The sequence below is a fragment of the Arachis ipaensis genome, chromosome B10 (assembly GCF_059453495.1).
Source record: "Arachis ipaensis isolate K30076 ecotype BB chromosome B10, ASM5945349v1, whole genome shotgun sequence".
In the NCBI taxonomy this organism is placed as follows: Eukaryota; Viridiplantae; Streptophyta; class Magnoliopsida; order Fabales; family Fabaceae; genus Arachis; species Arachis ipaensis.
This window is the reverse complement of record NC_142435.1, coordinates 4,491,406-4,513,663: the sequence shown is the minus strand read 5'-3', so window position 1 is coordinate 4,513,663 and position 22,258 is coordinate 4,491,406. Positions and strand designations below refer to the sequence as shown.

Below are 22,258 nucleotides of genomic sequence, written 5' to 3'. Positions count from 1 at the left end.
CACCTCCATCTCTTACTAAAGTCCCCTCCACTTCCCTCTCTCTCTCTCTCTCTTCCGTTGTTATTATTTTCTCTCTCTAGAAATCAGTGTGTGTGAGAGAAAGAGAGAAAGAGAGAGAGAGAGAGTCACCAATGGAGTCCACCATGTCCCCAAGGTACCAAGACATCAACCACAAAGCACCATTTACAACCGCCGCAAGCAGCAGCAGCTGCAGCAGCAATGGGCTACTACTGTCACCTCAGGCTCAAAAGCCCATCACGAGATCCGAACCCGCAAACCCGTACCCGACAACATTCGTTCAGGCAGACACGTCTTCCTTCAAGCAGGTGGTCCAAATGCTGACGGGCTCATCAGAGACAGCCAAGCAGGCTTCGAAGCCCGCAAGCCCGCACCACCACAACCACAGCATCCCGCCCATAAAGCCCAACGCTAACAAGAAGCAACAGCAGCAGTCAGGCTTCAAGCTCTACGAGCGAAGGAACTCCCTAAAGAACCTCAACATCAACCCTTTGATGCCCGTTTTCTCACCAATCGGGTCGGGTTTCTCGCCCCGAAAACCCGAGATCCTTTCACCTAGCATCCTCGATTTTCCCGCTCTTGTTCTGAGCCCCGTGACCCCACTGATACCCGACCCGTTCGACCGATCCGGTCCCTCTCAACAACAAACCGGGTTCAGCAGCTCCCCCGGTTTGGATTCGGAGGCTGAAGACAAAGCCATAAAGGAGAAAGGGTTCTTCCTGCACCCTTCGCCTGCTTCCACTCCTCGGGATTCTGAACCTCGCTTGCTCCCTCTCTTCCCCACAACTTCTCCTAGAGCTTCTCCTTCAGGTTCTTCTTCTGCTTCTGCTTCTGCTGCTGCATCTTGAGTTATATTCTTCTTCTTTTGTTAATTTAATTTCAATTTGGATTTTGTGGAAGATTCTTATATGTAATATTGGCATTCATGATAATGATGACGAGGAGAAATAGCGATGAATTTGTAACGGGTTTATGGAGAGAGAATGGAAGAATCTTGCTTCAATTGTATGTAGAATCGTGTTGTGTTTCCTCTTTTTTTTTTTTTTTTTTGGGAATTTAATTTTATTACTACTTCGGTTCTCTGTGTTTTTCTCTAGTAGTTTGAGCTTATAGATTAGAAAAGCTTCAAGTAATTTGAGAATGTGAATCTGAATTTTACTACTTTTGACGGCTTAGATTTGGTCAATTATGTGGGGGTATTTGGATGAAACGGGAATTGAATTTTTTTTTTAAATTATTCAGATGATTTTATCGTCAAAATGATGTAGTGTCAGAAAGGCAGCATTGAATGCCGAAATTGAATTATGTGATCCCAATTGAGTTGCTTGGGGCTGAGGGCATTCATGGTTGATTGGTTGGTGTGGCACTATAATATTACATTACAGTAATAAGGTGTTAGGAACTGAGAAGAAACCTGGCATGTGAAAGGAACCCCCTCAAAATAAAATAAAATAAATAAAAGAAGGAAAGAGTGTTGGGGTTTGAGGATCAAATTGCAAAAGCAGCTTTGGGGCTAGCTGTCAAACAAAGAGTAGAAGAATGGGCAAGGAATCTTGACCCTTTTTGTTGGCTTTCTGTGTCAGGGAAGGATGCCATTGATGATCCATGTGTTTATGACCTCGTGTATTAATTCTAAGCATTAACCATCCATTTTTATTTTAAAAAAAAAAAAACTACTTTGTGCTTTTTGTCCCAAACAACCACATGCATTGATCTAAGCTTGTCTGCAAAATGGATTTATGGTGGGATAAAAAGAGAGTCCACCCTTGTTGAGTAATTGCTGTTAACTATTAAGTTTGATTCTTAACTTGTTAGGTGGTAGGCCAATTCTTGTTAATGAAAACTTTAGATTATGTAATGTGATAGTTCATCTGCTCTGCACATGTACTTTGAAAAAAAATTGCTGCAGTAATGTGATAAGGAGAAGTCAGACTAAGCTTGTTGATGTTTAGATGAGAGCCATTCATGGTGTGAACAAGAAAATCACAATCCATATCCATTAAAGTATAAGTATTTTTTTCTTTTTCTTTTCTTATTTCTGTTTTGTTTTGTTCTTTTCCTCCTTATGGTAGGGACCCTTGGTTTCTTTTGAGTCAGGGTCTTGAATATAAAGCTTTGAACAGCCGTAAAAAGCAATCATGCAAAGGTAGTCCTTCTTTCTTCAATTCAATTATAAAAGGGATTTGCTAACTAGTACATTCAAAAAATAGTTTTTTTTTTTTAAATAAACAAGTAAAATTTTTTTAAGCCTTTATTCTATTGAATGCATTAACATCTTTAATATTTTTTTTCCTGTATTTTTAAAAAAGTATTTGATAGGATATTTTTTTTTTCTTTTTGACTGAAGGGAGACCAAAACTGTAGTGAATGGGGGACATGAGAAAATGAAGGGAAGAGGGGGAAGTGGGACTTGTGATGATGAAAGGTAAAGAAAAGATGGGGAGGGAAGAAAGCAAAGGAAGGAATGGGTTTTGTTTTGTGTGTTGGATGATTGTTTGTTCCTTTGTTTGTTTGTGTGGTGTTACATTATTTTTGTGGACTTTGCAACTCATGGTTGGTGGTGCATTTATTGGTAATTTGAAACTTGACATGTGCACTGCTATGAAAATCCCCTGTTGCCTTTGCTGACCCATTTTCATTTATCAATGTCACCTTCTATTATTTTCCTTCGCTTTCATGTTTTCTGAAAATTATAAAACATTTCACATGTGGCATCTTTTGATTTGATGTCCTATCCATTCAAGTCTTTGTGATGAGGAAACTTCAACCATGACATCTTTGACCATGTCTTCGCTACCTTCAACTTGGTAGAACCCACACCGCTTCCACAAACTTAGCCTTATATTTATTTATTTTATTCACATAATTTAGATTAATTCACTTTCTCATTTTTATATATCAATCAAGTCAATTAATCATTTCAAGTGGAAAAAGGGGGTTAGGAGATACTTTTACTTTTTTAAGTAATACTCGACAAAACGTTAAAATTGTACGTATAGAGCACATAATTTCCGGGGCTTTAAGCTTAGATTAGTTGGGTTCCAATAAATTTTAGTTATTCATTATTTAGAACAAAAAAAAAAAGAACGAGTCAACCAAGTTGGATTGATCCATTGATTATTTTACTAGTTTACTTAAACAAGTGTCGAGAGTTCGAATTTTATTTTGTGCATGCAGTAACTCATTGGCTAGCGACAGATTAGTCTTTAGAAGGGTGGAAACTCAGGTGCAGTCGACATCACGTGAAGTTGATACCTGAACGGTTCTCAAGTATCAACTTCACCTGAGTTTTTACCGTTTAGAAGATACCGTAGAAAAAAAAAAACATATTAGGGGGTGAAAAACATATTTAGCAAATCACCTTGATTCAACCAAAATCACAAAATCAAGCGTACGTGTGGTTTTGTAATTTGGTTTATGTCAATCTCTAAGCTCCTCCACTATCAATAAATTAAACTTGGTATTATGGCTAACATGACGTTGAATAACGCAATTAAAAGTAGCATTATTAGTTGAAGGTTAACCAGTTGGATGGTCTATTAAACAAATATATATATATATATATATATATTAACGTAATAGACTAATAGTGGAACTTTCAACACCGCACGAGGAGCAAAATTGTCACCCATGCTTTGGATATGATTAACACTAGCATAAACCTGATTATGCACACCAATAACATTCTAAATATTCCTGTTTGGTATTACCAAACTTTCTACTTTAATGCATGAAAGACACACAAACATGGTTCGCTTAATAGAAAAAGAGCGAGGGAAAATGTATGTCTATACATATTGGGGAAGAAATTAAAGAAAGAATAGTTAGTTGCACGTGAAGGTTCATGTAACACTTAAATCACTTAATAAATATTTTATTTATATATATATTTCCTTTGCATTTGATAATAATGATAATAACAAAATACAATAAAAAAAAGAAGAGAAAGAGGCACATACATGTTACATTAACACAGAGAAATAAAACAGGATCACCATATATATGTAAATTGTGTCTGAATGCATGGGAGAAAATCTAGTAATTAATATTGTAACGTTATGCAAAGGATCATCCAAATTTGTATAGTTTTGAATTGAATCAATCCATGGTTCTTTGGCATTTTGTGATGCGACTGCAACCGCGACGGTAGGGGTTGGCCCTTTGTCTCTTATTGCAATCATAGTAAGAACGTCCACGTTGACCGCATGGGATTTGGTTAGCCCTAAGAGCAGAATAGCTTATGTACCGTGCCTGTGCCAGTGTCCGACGAGTTGTCTCCGAGTTCATCAAGAACTCGTTGTCATCAACGAGCAGATCATAGTCCCCAGGGGAAGTAAGCCTTGAGAATTCGTGGATTTTCGTTGCCTCGGCCACCATGGCGAATGCTAAGGTGGCCAGGACGAAGATAACAAGCAATGCCTTTGACTCCATTTTGATTCAAATGGGGCAAGGTTTTTCGTTTGGTTCTGGGTTGGAATGCAACAAGAAAAAAAATTAGGAAAAAAAGCCTTTTAAAATGCTTCTTTTTTTAATATTATTATTATTCTTGCCCAACTTGGTTGGGTTGGAGAAAGGGTGGATATAGGTGAAAAAATGAGGGATGAGAATTGGTTTATGTTTTGGATAGAAAAGAAAGGAGAGTTTAGAAATAGAATTTGTGTGGTGTATTTGCTAAATTAGCTGATGTAATCATTTTTGTGTAAAGGTTTTTGAGATAAAATGAGTGGCATGCATGAATTTGATCAAAATTGAAGGTTGCTTTGTTTCTTCTAACAATCTTAACGGATTTTGCAACTGTTACTAAATTTGGTATTGCCTCCAAAGCTCCCGAGCTGCTATATTTGTGCGAAACTCTTAATATATCAATTTTTGTTTCTAATTACTCTTTTAAGTTATACTTCTCATTCTAATTTTTTTTTTTTATTTCTGATTCTAATTTGATTGCACCAATATAGGTCCTCACTAACTTTTAATATCTTTTCAATGTTCTTACTTCTTACGGAGTCCATGTGGTTGTGGTCAATTGGGCTTTCTTCCATGGGCCTATTGATTTTCCAGCATGGCTGCTATATATTCTCGTGGCCTTGTGTCCTTGTCCAAATTAAAATCTTACACAGTGTGCCGGAAAAAATTACCCACGGAAGACAGAGGCTTACGTGGGTAAATTATATGAATAAATAGATTAAAAATTAATATTATATACATATCTTAAACTGAATTGTGTTATATAGCTGTTTTATTGATAACTCTATATAAATGGAATCAATTAAATTTGATTTACATTAAATACATATAAATTAAATCTGTATAAATAGTAAATCGAATCACAATATATATATATATTTAGTGTAAATCAAATTTAATTAATTCGATTTATATAGAGTTACAAACAAAATAGGTATGTAACTCACAATTCAATTTAAAACATCTATATAATACTGATTTTCAATTTATTTATCTATGTAATTTATCCGGTATATGTTGTTTAATTAGAAAAATAAAATATAAAGACCTGCTACACATACAAGTCTTTTTGGCTTACAAGCTATACAAGTTGCTTAAAATCCAAGAAAAAATACGTGCACCACTCTTTTAGAATCAAGCGTCCAACGCACGCACCTTAATCACCCTTCCACAACATGTTCACTCTTCCTCTTCTTCCTCAATCAAAACGCAAACCGTCAAGATTCAAGCGACATTCGAAACAAACTACGATTCTGCAGAAACGTTCCAACTCCTCGCGAAGAGTAGAAGAAATCAAGAAGAAAATATACAAATTTTCATAAAAAATCACTAGAAAAACGAAAAAACATTATTCAAGGTACTGTTTTACTGTTCTTCTAGGTTTTTTTCTAGATTGTCTCTGCCATGTGCCTCATCCTTAACCAGCAAAACAGTAAAAGATTTCAAGAAGAAATATACTATCTCCTCCTGTTTTTGGTGTATTTCTGTAACCATTTGGGTGTATTTCTGTAATCCTTTCTGTAACCGTTTGGGTATATTTCTGTAATTGTTTGGGTATATTTCTGTAATCGGTGTATTTCTGAAGTTCTATTATCTTCAAAATGATTTCAAAGCTTGATTTCAGAAATCATGAAAATCGAAAAAAAAATAAAGCAAAAAGAGAACGAACGAAGGAGATCCAACAAATTTGGCAAGAAACTTTAAAAAAAAAAACGAAATCTTTTGAAAAATAGAAGTTATATATTTGCGCGTTAATTGATTTAAATAGATTTAAAAGCCTGTTAAAGAGGCACGTAACATAAGCAGCGCGTTTAGTGGGTTTCGTTATCTTCAGACTTGTAAAGCTTGTAAACGCAAAACACTTGTACGTAGAAATTTTTTCTAAAATATATATCTATATGAAGAATGCTAAGGGGCCAGTAACTTTTGTGATTTGTAGCCATCAAATAGCCATCAATGATGGTTTTAATGGTGTGAGATTTCATCCAATGTCTTACTTTTCTTTGCTGATTACATGCTGACCAGAATTTAACAAAATTGCTGTCTCCTAAACTTTTTCTATCTGTAATCAAACGACCATAGTTTTTTACGGCACCAAAAAAAAAAACCATATTTTTCAGAGACTTGTTATTTGTACATACTTATTCAGACATATTAATGGTATTTAGTGTTCGCACCCCGATATAATGACGTGATTTCAAAGTTTTCAAGATAATAAAGGCAGTAAAGTTATTAAAAAACTATTCTATCAAGAAAATGAATTAAGTTCTATAGATTATGTCAATTGTTGGATCCGTCAAAGTATTTATAAGCAAGTGAAGGATCAGTCATCGTATTCAATAATAAATATTCTTATAGTAATAGTAAATAAAACTAAAATCTCAGAAATAACCCGAATTGATGTATTTATAAAGGGGTTAAGGAAATCTTTGCAGCATATTTTTTGGGCAAATTTGCCTCTTGAAGTTCTGAAATAACAACGCTTTTATTCAACTCTTTATCTGTTTCCCCTTTTTCCTGTTCTCTTATGTTGCTTTAGTTAGCTATAATGAAACCTAGGATTCCCCAACAGTAGAGGAAAATTAAACCTTACTAAATGTGAAGGATGCAAAGGTCAAAAGTATATATTTCATTATAGGCATCTAAGCTTAGCTTAGCATATTAGCATTTCTTTCTTCCACTGAGATGACCAATAACGAAACCAAAGCCGCTCGTAAATATTTAATGCTAAGAAGACCCCCCAAAAAAATTATAATTAATAAATATTAAATGAGATAAATTTTAATTATTTTTAACTAATTCTTTTATTATTATACATTTTTGTTTATTTAACGCTCCGATACGGCTAACGAAGAATTAGTTGAGTCTCCAGTTTCATCAACTTGGGACTCAAAATGTCAACTTTGGCGACTGCATGTTGTAGTGCGTGTGGAAAACATATATCATTATTGTTAGGTGATTGTTTTGGTGTCTAAAAGTATTTGTCTAACTTATCAAAAAGAATTAAAAATTAATATTTTTTTTTTTTTTTTTTGCTGCTTGGAGGGGGTTGGTTTTAGCTTGGGATTGCGGTTTGAGGGATATTATATGTGAAACAGATTGCCTTGACATTCTGCCCATCATGCATGAGCTTACAAGTGGGTATCCATCTGAAGTAACAGATTTGGTTCACAAGATTCAGGAGCTTTTATCTCGTCCTTGGCTTGTTCACGTTGAATGGGTGTCCCGAGAAGCAAATAGAGCTGCGGATTGGATGGCTAAATATGGTGCCAAGAGTAACTCTAATCATGTTATTTGGTCTGAGCCTAGTGTTGATCTCCAACGAATCATCCGCTCGGATTTAGAATAGTTTTTGCTTTGTTTCTTTCCTTGTTTAGTCACCAAAAAAAAAAAATTAATATTTAATTTTAAAGGTATAAAAATAAATAATTATTAAATATTTAAAAGTTACTACAACAAATAAATTAGACACCAAATTATAGACACCATTTGTACATCTTTGTGGAATTTAATTTCAGCTAATAGTCAAGTTTAATCATATTAAATATACAATGTCAACAAAGTGATGGCTTAGGTTATTTTAGATCACATCATCATGCTTCTGATTAAGGCTAACCTTCTAAAATTTAAGTGCTTCCTCCTCCTCCTCATTATTATTATTATTATTATTATTATTATTATTATTATTATTATTATTATTATTATTATTATTATTATATCCATCATTTTCAGTGCAATTATTAAATGGGTAGACTCCAAATGAGATATCATCAAATTTATCCAGGTGTTACATCCATAATTAAACATTTGTATAACAATATATCCACGCAAAATTAAATCACAACTACAATCACATTTAAAAGTTTTGTTTTTCAGGAATTTTTTATATAGAAAAGTGTTAAGGAGTTAGCAGAATTTGTAATGTTTAGTTATCGATTAACTATCATCAATATTTTTAATAATGTGAGATAACATCTATTAGTATAAAATTAATTATTTTTTTTATGATTAAATGCTAATCAAATTTCAATAAAAATACTGGCCCTAAACTTTCTCTTTTACATATATACCAATAATAATCACACTCCTAAATTAGTTTATTTTTTATCTAATTTTTTTATGCAACAAAATTTCAAACTCAACCTTTCAGTTATCCTCTGTTATCACCATGGATATGTTTGATTATGAGGTAACTGTTTGTATAAGTTTAATGTGGAAATTGCATTTATACTTACATTGAATAAAACAAAATTTATCCATGTCATAAGCAATTTCATTCGCAAATTTTCTGCATTTTGTCGTGCTTCTTGAGAAGAAATCATTGGCTCCATAATCAACAGTAACTGTAGGATGGAGATGAGACAAGTGGGTCCCACATTAGCATGTTACATGAATAATGAAAAAATGAATTTTGGCATGAAAATGGATATGATTTATATGGTGTCTTATTATATATGACTCAAATTAATTTATAATCTCTCGTGTCTCTACTCTCTATTCATCTTAACGGAACTCATGTGACTTCAAATTTGGGATATTATCTTTATCTCTAAATAATACAAAATTGGTGAGATAATCTAATTATTATCCCATGATGATGATGGTTGTCTTGTGGGACCCCCTTAATTTCCATAATTCATGTACTAAGTACTAACTAATACTCATAATCGTTGTTTAATTTATGGTTTGCTTTCCGTATTACTTTGAAAAAGCTTGCTCCTATACACAGCGTGCAAGCTTTAACTTCACCAAAAGTGTTTATTCTAAAAACGATGGAAAATAAATAAATAAATAAATAGCACTTTTGTGATATTATTGTAAAGGAAAAGAATCTCACAAAAACATATAACGGCTGATTTTTTTTTATATGAAAAAATATTGGTATTTTTTTTTTAAATGGAATTATTTGGTGTAATTACAGACGGGTAAATTTTGTAGAAGAGAAGTCAAAACGTGTTGCAACACGTGGAAGGCGTATTGAACATAGCATCCTGGCCAACACGTGGAGAACGTGCTGGACACGTGACAACATATTAGTCAACACATGAGGACGTGTTGCAACATGTGGGGAGCGTGTTGAATGATTTCCACAATACTGTGATACACTTCAAATATCAATATTCAACCAAAATACAATCTCTATTTATTTTCATATTAAAAATAATTTTTAACATATAATTATATATATTAATAAATAGAATGAATGTACATGCTCCTTTTTTATCTTTTTTTATAATACTATGATGGTAGGATTAGATATTTAATTTTTCATTAGCAAATACTCCTTTGGCATGAGCGCTAATAAACATTCAATACCGTGAAAAATCATGCAAATGTGGTCATTAATTAACATATAATATAGTAGTAAAATAATTGAAAATGATTTGTGAGCAATGACTCAGCTAATGAGAAAAAGACATTTTTCAGATTTTCAAAATTGAAGCATTATTTGGAAATTGGATGAGAACATAACATGACATCCCAACCAACACTTTCATTTTCAGCAGCCACTCCACCATGCACACATGTATGGTCATATGTAATATATATTTGTGTCAATGTGGCAATAAACTAGATGCTATCAAATTATATTATAATAACAAAAGGCCTAGACTCTTGTTTAATGTAATAAATTGTAGATCAATATATCTATCTCTGTAAATATATAAATTACGAAAGTTAAACCAAATATTTTCAAGGATATGAAAAAAGCCGCTATAATTAGAAAATTAATTAATAGGTGCAATAATTCTACATACTCACTGTGTATTTTTTGGGGTCAAGCTAAGGGAATCTTCTTTGGGGTCCCATAAAGAAGAAGAAAGAAAAAGGATATGGAAGTAAATGCATCTATGATGTGGCATGTTTTAGTTAAATTTGACACTTATAAGATATAGTTATGGAACTAACTATCAATTTTAGATAATTAATTGACCCACTATAATATTTCTAACGAGTAACCACCACTTTCTAAGCTAAAAATATCTTAGTTTTTGCCCATATTACAATATTTTTAATAATATAATACGGTATATTATTAGTAATGGTATTTGTTAAGAGAGTACTAGATGATGGTACATAAGAAATCAGAGGATAAGTTGAAGGAAGTGGCACGGAGATAGTCGTTGTCTTGATTTACAAGTGATCTTGCTGAATATATTTATTAGGCAGAGAAATGGATGATGATAAGGCACTTATATTTATTATAATTATAACAATAATGCTAAGAACCTAAAAACCAGCCAAATGTCTTTAGATGAATCGGAAACTTCTATGTGGATGGTGTTTATACTAGGTATTATGATGTTTTTTTTTTCTTTGTAAATTGGATGGTTCTGAATCTATTTTTTTATTTATCATGTTTTAGGCATTTGAAGAGAGAATGAGAGTGAAGAGACGGAAACTAATTAATCAGTTTCCATGATTCACGTGATACTGAATGTATTTCCTCCTAATTTGAATATGGTGAAACATTTAATAACCAATATTTTAAATTATAAATAAATAAAATTAATTACTATATTATAATTAATTAAGTTATTTCATTTTTGCTTGATTTAGAATTGGCTCCATATACTTTTCCTAATTATAATAACTTGTTTTTGATGGAATATTATTAAATGGTGACAAGGTAAAGAAAGAAAGACATTCAATAAGAAAAGCCAAAAGAAAAAAAGAAGGGGGTTAACACTTAACAGTTGTAAGTAGTTTTGTCTTGAATTTCATTTTGAGTGTCATCTCATCATAATTCATAATCCCACCTTTTCCTTTGTCTGTTTCACAACTGAAACACACACTGATTCTTCTTGTTTCTTCTCTTCTTCTCTTTCAACACACTGGTATCTCTATCTCTAACTGCACTTTGAATTCTGCACTCAAGCTTCATATCTTCTTCATTATTAGGTAACTTTCTTTTTCCTCTGCTGAATTATTTTGAGTATGCTTCTCTGTCTTGACTCTTGACCTTAAAGGGTAATCAAATATCTTTCCTTTTTGTGTTGTGTTTTACTTCCTGGTGTTGGTGATGGTGGAAATTTAAGAAATTAAGCTCTGATATAAGTCTAGTAATGAAACTTGCAACTAGCTTCCAAACTTTGCTTATTCTATTTTGAGTGTAAACCTGGTATGATATTATTCTAAGACTATTTTTTATTCTGTTTTATTTTATTTTCACAAACATAACTTGTGTGCTTGCTTGCATCCTGCCTTGAATGAATTCATCTTTTGCTTATCCACCATGGTCAACTGATTGTTCAATTGTTTGGTTAGATCTCAGATTTTGCTTGTGTTGACACTGTTTTCCCTGAAATGTTAGGGTACTGGTATCATGAGCTTAATTAATTGTCTTATTTTTCTCTCTTTTGCATTTTGGCCATTGAAAATTGAAATGTTATCATTGGAGTTGATCAGGATTGTGCCTAACTGATGCATTACCTTTGAAAGAAGCTCTTCAGTTTCAAGCATGACACCTAATTTACATCTTCAACCTGTAGATCATAAAGAAGAAAAGGTTCTCCTTGAGGTGGATTTTCTAAAACTACCATTCCTTGTTGTTAGGCTTTATTTTTAAGGAAACTATTTACTTCATTTACTTAGCTTTCAACTTTGTGGCATGTTCAGATGGGGAATTCTGAAAAGCAGCTATGGACATTGATTCATTCTAAAGGCCTATTAAATGCCGAGGCTCAAGACTTGTACCGCAAGGTCCGGTCTAGTTATGAGAGAATACTCTTGAACAATCACACACAGTCAGAACTTCAAGATCTTGAATACTGTTTGTGGAAGCTCCACTATAAACACATTGATGAATTTCGCAAAATACAAAAGAAAGGTTCCGGTAATGCTGCCGGAAAAAAATCAGGCACATCACCAGATGCTGCTGCAGAGAATCATTTGCAGTCATTTAAGTCATTTCTGTCAGAAGCTATTGAGTTTTACCAAACTCTGATTGTGAAACTCAGAAAACACTATGCAGTGCCAGAAGAGGCTTTGTTTTACAAGAAGGGTTGGACCTCTACTTCTGTTGAACCAGATGTCATGCTGAAATGTCAATATTTATGTCATCGTTGCTTGGTTTGTATGGGTGACCTCTCAAGGTATAAACAACAATGTGAAAACCCTGATAGTCAAAATCATAACTGGTCAGTTGCTGCCACTCACTATTTGGTAGCAACAAGGATTTGGCCAGATAGTGGTAACCCCCAAAATCAGGTAAAGATATGTTTTAAGAATTTAATGCACAAAGAAAAACATTTTTTACTCAAATTTGTTCCTAAGACAGTAACCTTGTTCATTTGCAGTTGGCTGTACTGGCAACATATATTGGTGATGAATTTCTTGCCATGTATCATAGTATAAGAAGTTTAGCTGTTAAAGAACCATTTCCTGATGCTTGGAACAATCTTATCTTGCTATTTGAAAAGGTAATATGATACTCAGTATCTTGAATATACATTTTCTTTTTCCCTATCCATATGCTCCATGCTGCTTCTAAGCTTCTTATGTTGCCATGTTCTCAAGTGTCACTTATGATCTTGCAGAACAGGTCATCACATCTGCAATATACATCAAGTGAAGTCTGCTTTGAATTTTTAAGACCATTAGGGAGAATCAGTGAAGAGACGAAAGAACAATACAAAGGCGATAGCCCGAATTACAGTAAATTTGAAGGCGAAAGTAATCACTTTGCAGATACAAAGTTATGGTCTCTTATGGTCAGGACCATAAGTTTCCTCTTCATAACATCAAGGTATGTCTTGGAATCAGTTTATTTTGCTCTAGAATTTTCTAGGCATTTTGTTCTGTTTAGGTGCTATGTATGTTTTAATGTCTGTGCATGTGTTAGACAGAAGCAATTCTTCAATAAATGGACATTGAATTACATATTATGCAAGAATTGGACATGCCATGCTGAATTGTTAGACAGAAGCAATTCTTCAATAATGCTTTGTACTTATTTCCATATTCTTCTACATGCCTTCTAATCCAACTTTTCTTGTCTCCTGAATCAGTTTGGAGGAGTTCCCTATTGCATTAGCATCTACTGTTGTTGAGTTGGATAAACTGATGGAGCTAGAAGATATTGAACTGAAGAACATGTTGGAGTCGTATCGTCAAATGGATTTAGCCAGAAGAGGTCCGTTCCGTGCCTTGCAAGTAGTTTCTATGCTCATCTTTTCCCTGAAGAATCTACTTGATAAGCTTGAAAAGAATGAATCAGAAGACAAAGATGATAAGCATTTGATGCAGCTGGCTTTAGCCGCTGCATTCAGCTTCATGGGACGTTTTACTGAAAGATGCTTAAAGGCTAGTTCTTTAAATCACTGCCCCTTGTTGCCATCTGTTCTTGTTTTTGTGGAGTGGTGTTCAAGCACGCTTGATTCGGCTGAAGCATGTGCTACGGATCAGACAAGTAAAAGAGCTATTTCATATTTTTTTCATGTGTTTGTCCAACTTCTGAATCAACTAAATGTGAATAGAAAGAAAACCAAGAAGCTTCTTGATAATACCCCTCTATGGGAGGATTATGAGTTAAGGGGCTTTGTACCTGTTTCCCCTTCACATTTCTCATTAGATTTCAGTGGTAACTGGGAACACATTGACAATTTTGAAAGTGGAATTGAATTGCGCACTGAGCGCATCAGAGTAGCAGGAATGAAGATTGCAAGAAGATCAAATAATTTGCAGAAGTGGATAACATGTGATGAAGCAGGAAACAAGTTTTATGTGGCTAGTTCAGATGAAGTTCACAGCAAGAAAGGAACAGAAAAGGTGGAGACCGGCAGCAATGGTACAAGTGCAAAACATCTTAATCAGCAAATCAACAAAGACGCCGCGGCTGAACAAGGCAAACTTATAGCAAAGGATAGTTTAAGTAGCTCTGGTAGCAATGGAAAATCCTCTGCAGTGGAAGAAGAGGAGGTTATTCTCTTTAGGCCTCTCACAAGGTACAACTCAGCACCATCATACCCTTCTATCTCAACTGATGAGCAGACATCACCAAAAGACAAGGATGAACAAAACACCTCCTCTGATGATTGTTTGCGCCGTGCTACTTCTCTGCTTATGGCACAAAACCCAGCTCAAAATGATCCATGGGAATTCCATGCTACCCTTTCAAACTTCAGGAGTGACAAATCATTCAAGCAGCAAGAACCTTCAACAAAGGAATCAAATACATATACTTCTTCTGAAGCTCCAATATCAGCCGGCCCTCCTTCGCTCAGCGCTTGGGTCCTCGATAGAGGAAGCTTCAGCATCAACAGAAATAATGGAACAAATTGTCTTGCACAACACAGGTTGCAACCCATTGATGAAATAGCCACTTCATCCTTGGCTAGTCTTTCCATCAATAACAAAACAGAGAACCCTGTTACCATTTTGGCCAATGAATCTTCAAATTTCCATCCCTCTTCTGCCACATATTCTGTTCCAAATCCAATGCCTTCTGCTCCATTGTTGCCTGATAATGCTGCTTGGTTCACCAATCTACAATCTGGTTCTCAAGTATATCCAAGCAACCAATCACCACCACCACCACCCAGTGCCTATCAAGATTGGAGTTCTGCTTATGGACCACCAGGATATGATCCTAGATTTCCAGCTTTTACCAATGGATACACGCCACCCGGAAGAATGACTTCCTCCGAATGGCTTCGTTGGTACCGAGAGAGTTACAAGCCTGAGAAGGCCAACAATTATGTGCAGCCTACTCATATGAATACTGCTGGTCCTGGAAATCATGGAAACTTGCTCTATCATGAGAATTACAGGTTTAATCAGTTTGATAGATGGGGTAATCCTATTCCTTTGCCTTCTAACCAGTACACAAACATGGAACCGCCGGGGCCACCACCGTTGCAGCCAGGTTTTCTCACTTCTGCTTATGGTGCAAGTGAACAGAAGGCAAGTCTCTTCAACAATTTTCAAAGGCCAAGCCCTTATGGTTGTGGTGCTGTGACAGACATGAGAAATGAGCCTGTGTCTCTGCTAGAGTACCTGAAGGAGAAGGAGTTGAGACTCCAGAGAGATCCTAACCTCGGAGGACCTACTTTCATGGGAAATCAGAACTCTTTCATCTGAGCAAAACAAAAACATATGTTTCACCGTTTTTCACAACTTGTATCTTACACTTTAGTTGAGCACATTAGATTGTATATAGATATAGATGTTTCGGTCATTTCCCTCAGTGAGGAATCCCGGTGAAAGTGGATGAAATATCATTCAAAGCATTTTATGATGTTGGAAATCCAGAGTGATTCATAATCATATATGTTCATAGCTGCACACTATTGTAGAACATGCATGTAAAGTGTGTTATGTAAGAATTCAAGCTGCATCATGCGGAGAAGGAGGTTGTTTGGGTGAGTTTTTAAGAAAATATCTTTTTTCGAGTAATTTTATGCTTGGTATTTCATGTAAAAAGATCTTTTTATTTATCAATTATGTTTAGATATAACAATATAAAAGTACTTTTTTGTTTATTTATTATATGAAAAACATCTTTTTTTTAAGAGAAAAAGATTTTTTTAAAAAAATGTAAATTATAGCTTTTCAAAATTTTTTTTTAGTGTTTTTATTTTTATTATTAGAAATTTGTCAAACACACTAAAAAATAAAAAAAAATTTTGTCATTAAAATTTTTTTTTATCAAAATAATAACACCCAAACAAACACAAAATCCTCCCTCAAGAATCGAATTTGAGAACTTGGTGAATATAAATAAAATTTAATGTTGGAATTGATTTATCTAACAAAATAAAAAATAAAGAACTAATTTAATTATTAAAATTTATTGTCAATTAAAGTCTTAGACTAGAATTGGTTTGGGATATTTTTTTAACCATATTAAATATGCACCAAAATTAATTACTAAAATTAGTTTATAATAAAAAATTTATACTAAAATATAAAATACACATTAAAAATAAACTAAATTACACGTATATTTATACATTTATACGGCATATAAACAAAATAGTAACTGATTTTGGTGCAATTTATTTTTTTTTCCAAAAGAGGGCTTTTAACGGGGCAAGGCTGGTCCAATTCAACAGCGCCGAAGTCCAAGTCCCCTCTTTCTTCTTCTCCTTGTCATTCTTCAATTGTGAATGCAAATTTTGGAGCGTTTATGCGCTTTTGTTGGAAGATGGAATCAACCACTGAAACTAGCGGAGGTGTATCATCAACCCAAGCAGTTCTGCTCGGAGCTTTAGCTCCTGGTGTGAATGTCCGTACACACTCTGATTCACCTCTTTCTTCATTTTGAATCTGTTCTGTGTTTTTTATTTTTCCTTTTTTCCCATTTCAGGGTCCTACTTGGATTACCTTAAAGTTGACTTTTTTGATGATGGGTATGTGTCTTGCTGTTATGTTGGGATTAGCATTCTCTTCCAGTGATTCACCCTTGCTGCTTCATGTTACTTTCCTTGTTCTTATTTGTGTTACCCTCTTCTTGCTCCTTAGCTGGTACTCTTTCTAATTCCTCATCTTAAAACCCCCTAACTTGTTCATTATTAGATTTTGCTTTTGATGTATCTGCTATCCATTTCATATTGAAAATTATGCTTCTTTGTTTTTAAATGCCTCATGTTAGGTTACTTACTTCTCCTTTTGCATACCTGAATAATTTTGTGGCCATAGTTATCAAACTGGAGTTTACTATGAGAGCTTACGAGTTTATGTGCCCAAATCAATTTTACTGAGTTAAGGTTTATTATTTGAGTTTATCCTAACTCCCACCAGTTTAGGTGAACTCTCAAATTTGTTAATCTTGTTTCTGGTAGTTTCACCTGGGGCTTGAAAAGATCCATCATTTGTGCCTATTTTAGATGCAGTTCAAAATTCAAACATTATGGTCATATATATTTGTCCAAAAACTCTGGTCTGCTGGCTGCTGAATTAATATAGCACAGAAAGATTTCCATTTGTTTTTAACAGTTTGGACTGGATATAAAGTATGTACCTGAATTTTTTGTTTTTCAATACCTATTTGCAACCTAAACTCGTGGAGCTTACATGAGTTTACATGAACTTAAATCACAAAGCTCAACTGATAAACTCAATTGGGGACCTATATTGATTTCTTTACCTTATAGCTAACATTTCTCCAGCAAATTGTACTGAAGTTAACATAGTTATGCATATGTACATGACTATTAATCTTATTTTGGTTCATGTCTATGGTTGCAACATCTTAACAAAAAAATAATGACAAACTTGCATACTAATGTTCAATTGCATGCTCTGATCTTGTTCGTCATTTACGTGTCGCACTATGCCAAAGACCACAGAATTTGGATACTGGCTAACAATTGTAGGCATAACTATCACGAACTGATGATGCCATCATGGCTGGAGCCTGGAGCTCACATTAATAGAAATAGTATATTGTAGTCTGCCATGCCATTTATTTGAAGTTTCGAATCTTGCGTTAACATACTATCTATGAGACTGATGTTCTTATGTAAGTGCATTAGGTCGTAAAGATAATCGTGTGTCTTGCATGTGAACTGCATTTTCGCTGTAGGTTTCTTGCACAAACTGGCCTAGTGACAGTTGAACATCAAATGCGCGAGATGGGGTTAGTGCAAAATGATCATTCAGAGACAACTAGAAAGAACCAATAACTAATTTACAGAAGTTGGGAAGGTTCTGTGGATTCTTCTTTCATCATGGAAATGCTTGATAGAATAGTTTTGGATGAATTCAATGGACAGCACCCTAAATCTTACAAAAGATTTTGCCCGGAATATAGAGGCTGAAGATGTAGCTTGTGTTAATGACTCTTGGCTTCCTAATCCTTATGTTTCTCATTCTTTGGTTTAATGCAACAAAAACATGAACAGCAAGGGAAGTGCAACAAGAACTTCATAGCTCATAGCCTATATAATGTTGTAGCCTTGTTGTGTAAATTAATTAATTAATTTATTTATATAATAATATTTTTGTGTGTGTTATTGATGCTGGCTACTTACATGTTCAGTTTTATGAATAGACATTTTGTTCATGCTGACGCCATAGAAGAATTTTGGCTTTTATGGTTCAAGAAGATTTTGATGCTATGTTATACACGTGCCTGGGTTTTTAAATCAGTTAATGCTGTAAAGAGAATTGAAAGTAGTCTGGTACCTAAGGATTTAGAGGATGATTTAAGATATAAGCCGTGGAAAATTGCCTCTTAGTTTCTTCAGTTCATTAGAAATAACCTCAATTTCTTTAAGAAATAGGAGACTGTTAAGCGAAATTTAATAATGATAGAAGCAGGCAAACATATGTGGCAATCATTAGTGGGTTCAATTTCAACTATTATTTTTAGTGTTTGTTTAGGCGCCATTAAATTAATAAAAATTATTTTTTTATTTTTTAGTGTATTTAACAAATTTCTAATAGTAAAAGTAAAAGTACTAAAAAAATTTAAAAATATATTTTTTTTTGAAAAATTATAATTTATATCTTTTTTTATTAAAAATAAGATGTTTTTCACATAATAAATAAATGACAATTTACACATAAAATGATTGAAGAAAACCTTTACGCAAATACAACATTGGCAATTTTCAGATGCAAATTGAGGATGAACGGTGGTTGTACCGGCTCGACGGCGTTGCTCATGTAGCCGGAACCATCGATGAAGAGGTAAGTGTCTGTATTTCCAAACACTATCTTAATAAATGTATATTTTATTCAATATTAAGGAAGTAATTCATTAATTAGATAGATAGAGACTTAGTTTAGGTTTTGGTTTGAAAATGAAAATTTGAAATTTAAACTTTGACATTTAACATTTAATAATCAAGGTAGAGAGGTAAATTAGTAATTTCAAAACTCAAGTAGCTTAAGACAAGAAACATAAGCTATAGTTTGGTGATGTTATTGTTAGAAATTAAGTCGGTGTTCTTTATTTCTGAAAATGCAGCCAACCCGATGTGTGTATAGCGTCCGTAGGCAACAGAATATGCCGTTACATGATAGGATCATACCTTACTTAGAGAAGGCTGTGTTGTACCACCTGGCTAGGCTGAACGCGCATTGGTTCTGGTTGGATGAACCTCTGGTCAGCGCATTTATCGAGAGGTGGCGGCCTGAGACCCACACTTTCCATATGCCATTCGGAGAGTGTACTATCACGCTCCAAGACGTGGCATACCAGCTCGAGCTGCCCGTGGATGGCTAGGCTATTTCCGGGTGCATGACAGACTTCCACATGCACATCGAGGGGGCCATACCGGCATGGGAGTGGTTCGAGGACTTATTTGGTGAGCTTCTGCCACCGGATAAGAGAAAGTTATACACAGTCCACTTCACATGGTTTCATGAGCGGTTCAGGGTGTTACCAGCGGATGCTTCGGAGGAGACCGTGCGCATATATGCACGCGCGTATATTACGATGCTTCTGCCGACACAGCTGTTCATGGACAAGAGTGCTAATCGGGTCCACCTTCATTGGTTGCCTTTTGTGGCGAGACTTGACGACATGGGCAGCTATAGCTGGGGCGCCGCTGCATTGGCGTGGCTGTACCGATGCATGTGCAGGGTGGCGAACAGAAACGTCACCAACTTGGCTGGACCCCTACAGTTGCTACAGTCATGGATCTTTTGGCGGTTCCCCACGCTGAAGCCGCCGGGTTTTAATGCTTTCTCTTTTTTATTGGCATCCAGGTATAGTTTAATTCATTCTTTCTTTCAAGTTCATTACGTTCTATATATGAAATTACATACTTACGTGCTATTCCTGCAACTTAGATGGGCCACATATTTGCCCACTTCTGATGGAAAGGAACGGCGGATTATACAGTATCGTCTGGCATTGGATTGACTGACTCATCGAGATGTAAGTATTTTGTTTTTGTTTGTCGTTCTTTTAATTATTTTTTTCACACTTATATGTATACATTGGTACAATGCTGACCTTGCCTCCTGTCTATCAGATTGTGTGGGAACCTTATGGTTCGCTGGACGTACTGGCAGTCATCCACCGGAGATACTGACTGAGGAGCACAGCCGGTTATGGCGGGCTGTCACCATCCTGATATACTTTGCAGTGATTGAGTGGCATCAGGTAGACAGGGTCTTCCCACAGCTAGGGGGCGTACAGCATTTGCCTGAGCCAGCGCTCAACATAGAGTATCTTCATAGTAAGGACGGCAGGGGTGGAGATAGATGGTTCCCCACTTACTATAGGACATGGCATCAGCATTGGGACGAGCGAGTTCGTTCTGTGTTGAGTGTCCAGAGAGTTCCTGATCCTGGTCCATCTGCTGAGTACCTGGATTGGTGGCACCGTGTTGCACATAGGATTCTGTCACCAGGGATTGCTTTCGCCGACCCCAGACCGACCCAGGTTCCGAACGATGCTATACTTAAAGGGTCATCGCAGGCGCCGACTAGAGTTCCAGCGTCTAATATGTCGGATAACAGACGTGTGGAGAGGAGACGACGTATCGGTACACGTGCCACTGATCGCGAGTGGCGCTGGCTAGACGACATGATGCAGGAGGAGCAGGTTGGTGGTGATGACGGAGGCCAGGCAGATCATCGCCTTCGTCGATCTTCTGCTAGACGACGGGCTGCTCGTGGTGGAGGAGCACCTCCCGTCCACCATGATGACGAGGCAGGATCGTCCCGTCGGCACCCTACAGACACTCATGTTGGTGGCCCCGCGGAGGCTAGTATGGGTGGTACACCTTTTACCCACGTATCTAGCTCTCAGGTACTACATGGGTCTAGCACACAACTGTTAGCCGATCTTGCTACCACTTCTTTCACTATAGATTTGGACGATCAGTTGGGTGGACCCCAGTTCTATGCGGATTTTGTTGAGATCATACGGGGTGACGACGCTCATCAGTACCAGAGCTCGATTCCAGGCGGCCCTTTAGACCCTACGGAGTATAGGCCACAGCCAGCGGATGTGCCGTCCCAGGTTCCTGAGACCCAGCTCCTAGTCGACTTGAATGAGCCCGCAGGCAGCCTGTACGACACTTGGTTCGGCATGGGGGGGGACACCACCATCTGCATTTGGAGTTGGGGCACAGGAGGCTCCACCGGGAGATCGGCGAGCGACTAGGGTTAAGCATCCGACTCGATGTGGCACAGGCTCGCACCTATTTGGTCCATTCAGAGGCGACCATGATGTTGACGGTGACCAGCAGTAGCGTCCGATTCTCTTATTTTCGACAGTTATCTTTGTATGAATTATGACTTATTTATTTTTTGTTAGGGTTAACGACTTGTGACAGTTATATCTGTATTATTTATGTAGTTATACCTGTATTATTTTTGTACGACTTACTGTGAATGACGATTATATTTTGTATCAATTCGTGCATTTTGCATCATAGGTTTTAAACCCTAACATATAAACACCACTATACTCATAATCTGTTACAGGGTGTAGCGGTTTATGAGTAACGCAGCTCTCAACGTAATCCGCGATAGCCTGTAGCAGATTACGTGCAATTGAGTTCCGCTACAGGGTGTAGCGGATTATATACAGTTGCGTTTGTTGCATTTGCGTCTGAAAATTGCCAATGTTGTATTTGCGTAAAGGTTTTCTTCAATCATTTTATATGTGTAAATTGCCCATAAATAAACAAAAAAATACTTTTATCTTATTTTATTAAAATATAATTGATAAAAAAAGATATTTTTATATGAGATATTCAAATATAAAATCACTTTTATTTTTATAAAAAATCTTTTCTAAAAATGACATCCAAACATAAAATTATGAGTTTGTTTGGGCGTCATTCTCAAAAAAGATCTTTTTTAAATT

At 35.6% G+C, this 22,258-nt stretch overlaps 5 protein-coding genes across 7 annotated transcripts; 4 read left to right on the top strand and 1 right to left on the bottom strand.

Moving 5' to 3' along the window:
* On the top strand, positions 1 to 2,684 carry LOC107623704 (VQ motif-containing protein). 2 transcript variants are annotated; one of them, XM_088503746.1, is made up of 3 exons: positions 1 to 828; positions 2,091 to 2,164; positions 2,366 to 2,684. In XM_088503746.1, exons 1-2 carry the CDS (start codon positions 132 to 134, stop codon positions 2,108 to 2,110), a joined length of 717 nt encoding a protein of 238 aa, XP_088359872.1. In that variant the 5' UTR covers positions 1 to 131; the 3' UTR covers positions 2,111 to 2,164; positions 2,366 to 2,684. The 2 variants fall into 2 exon arrangements, with proteins under 2 accessions (XP_088359872.1, XP_088359875.1); XM_088503749.1 differs by lacking the exon at positions 2,091 to 2,164 and having other exon boundaries at positions 2,366 to 2,626.
* Positions 2,685 to 4,116: 1,432 nt separating this feature from the next.
* LOC107619972 (protein RALF-like 19) lies at positions 4,117 to 4,572 on the bottom strand. Its single transcript, XM_016322198.2, has one exon. The coding sequence runs from the start codon at positions 4,447 to 4,449 to the stop codon at positions 4,117 to 4,119; it is 333 nt and encodes a 110-aa protein (XP_016177684.1). The 5' UTR covers positions 4,450 to 4,572.
* A 6,554-nt stretch (positions 4,573 to 11,126) lies between these two features.
* On the top strand, positions 11,127 to 15,862 carry LOC107622356 (Telomerase activating protein Est1). Of its 2 annotated transcripts, none has more exons than XM_088503721.1 (6): positions 11,127 to 11,385; positions 11,893 to 12,004; positions 12,103 to 12,693; positions 12,783 to 12,905; positions 13,023 to 13,231; positions 13,494 to 15,862. In XM_088503721.1, exons 2-6 carry the CDS (start codon positions 11,945 to 11,947, stop codon positions 15,562 to 15,564), a joined length of 3,054 nt encoding a protein of 1,017 aa, XP_088359847.1. In that variant the 5' UTR covers positions 11,127 to 11,385; positions 11,893 to 11,944; the 3' UTR covers positions 15,565 to 15,862. The 2 variants fall into 2 exon arrangements, with proteins under 2 accessions (XP_088359847.1, XP_020969619.2); XM_021113960.2 differs by lacking the exon at positions 11,127 to 11,385 and adding an exon at positions 11,405 to 11,605.
* Positions 15,863 to 16,502: 640 nt separating this feature from the next.
* Positions 16,503 to 18,259, top strand: LOC107622355 (uncharacterized). Its single transcript, XM_016324224.3, has 3 exons — positions 16,503 to 16,711; positions 16,793 to 16,950; positions 18,011 to 18,259. Exons 1-3 carry the CDS (start codon positions 16,613 to 16,615, stop codon positions 18,108 to 18,110), a joined length of 357 nt encoding a protein of 118 aa, XP_016179710.1. The 5' UTR covers positions 16,503 to 16,612; the 3' UTR covers positions 18,111 to 18,259.
* A 2,181-nt stretch (positions 18,260 to 20,440) lies between these two features.
* Positions 20,441 to 21,655, top strand: LOC148578985 (uncharacterized). The gene has a single exon (XM_088503760.1). The coding sequence runs from the start codon at positions 20,888 to 20,890 to the stop codon at positions 21,548 to 21,550; it is 663 nt and encodes a 220-aa protein (XP_088359886.1). The 5' UTR covers positions 20,441 to 20,887; the 3' UTR covers positions 21,551 to 21,655.
* Positions 21,656 to 22,258: the final 603 nt, after the last annotated feature.

Bases quoted from the DNA above. Each gene is read 5' to 3' on its own strand.
- LOC107622356 (XM_088503721.1), top strand. From the start codon at position 11,945: ATGACACCTAATTTACATCTTCAACCTGTAGATCATAAAGAAGAAAAG. The intron at 12,005-12,102 runs GTGGATTTTCTA...TGGCATGTTCAG, and splicing joins AAGAAAAGGTTCTCCTTGAG to ATGGGGAATTCTGAAAAGCA. The intron at 12,694-12,782 runs GTAAAGATATGT...GTTCATTTGCAG, and splicing joins GTGGTAACCCCCAAAATCAG to TTGGCTGTACTGGCAACATA.
- LOC107623704 (XM_088503746.1), top strand. From the start codon at position 132: ATGGAGTCCACCATGTCCCCAAGGTACCAAGACATCAACCACAAAGCA. The intron at 829-2,090 runs GTTCTTCTTCTG...TCCTTATGGTAG, and splicing joins TCCTAGAGCTTCTCCTTCAG to GGACCCTTGGTTTCTTTTGA.
- LOC107622355 (XM_016324224.3), top strand. From the start codon at position 16,613: ATGCGCTTTTGTTGGAAGATGGAATCAACCACTGAAACTAGCGGAGGT. The intron at 16,712-16,792 runs GTCCGTACACAC...TTCCCATTTCAG, and splicing joins CTTTAGCTCCTGGTGTGAAT to GGTCCTACTTGGATTACCTT. The intron at 16,951-18,010 runs GTACTCTTTCTA...TTTTCGCTGTAG, and splicing joins CTCTTCTTGCTCCTTAGCTG to GTTTCTTGCACAAACTGGCC.
- LOC107619972 (XM_016322198.2), bottom strand. From the start codon at position 4,449: ATGGAGTCAAAGGCATTGCTTGTTATCTTCGTCCTGGCCACCTTAGCA.
- LOC148578985 (XM_088503760.1), top strand. From the start codon at position 20,888: ATGTCGGATAACAGACGTGTGGAGAGGAGACGACGTATCGGTACACGT.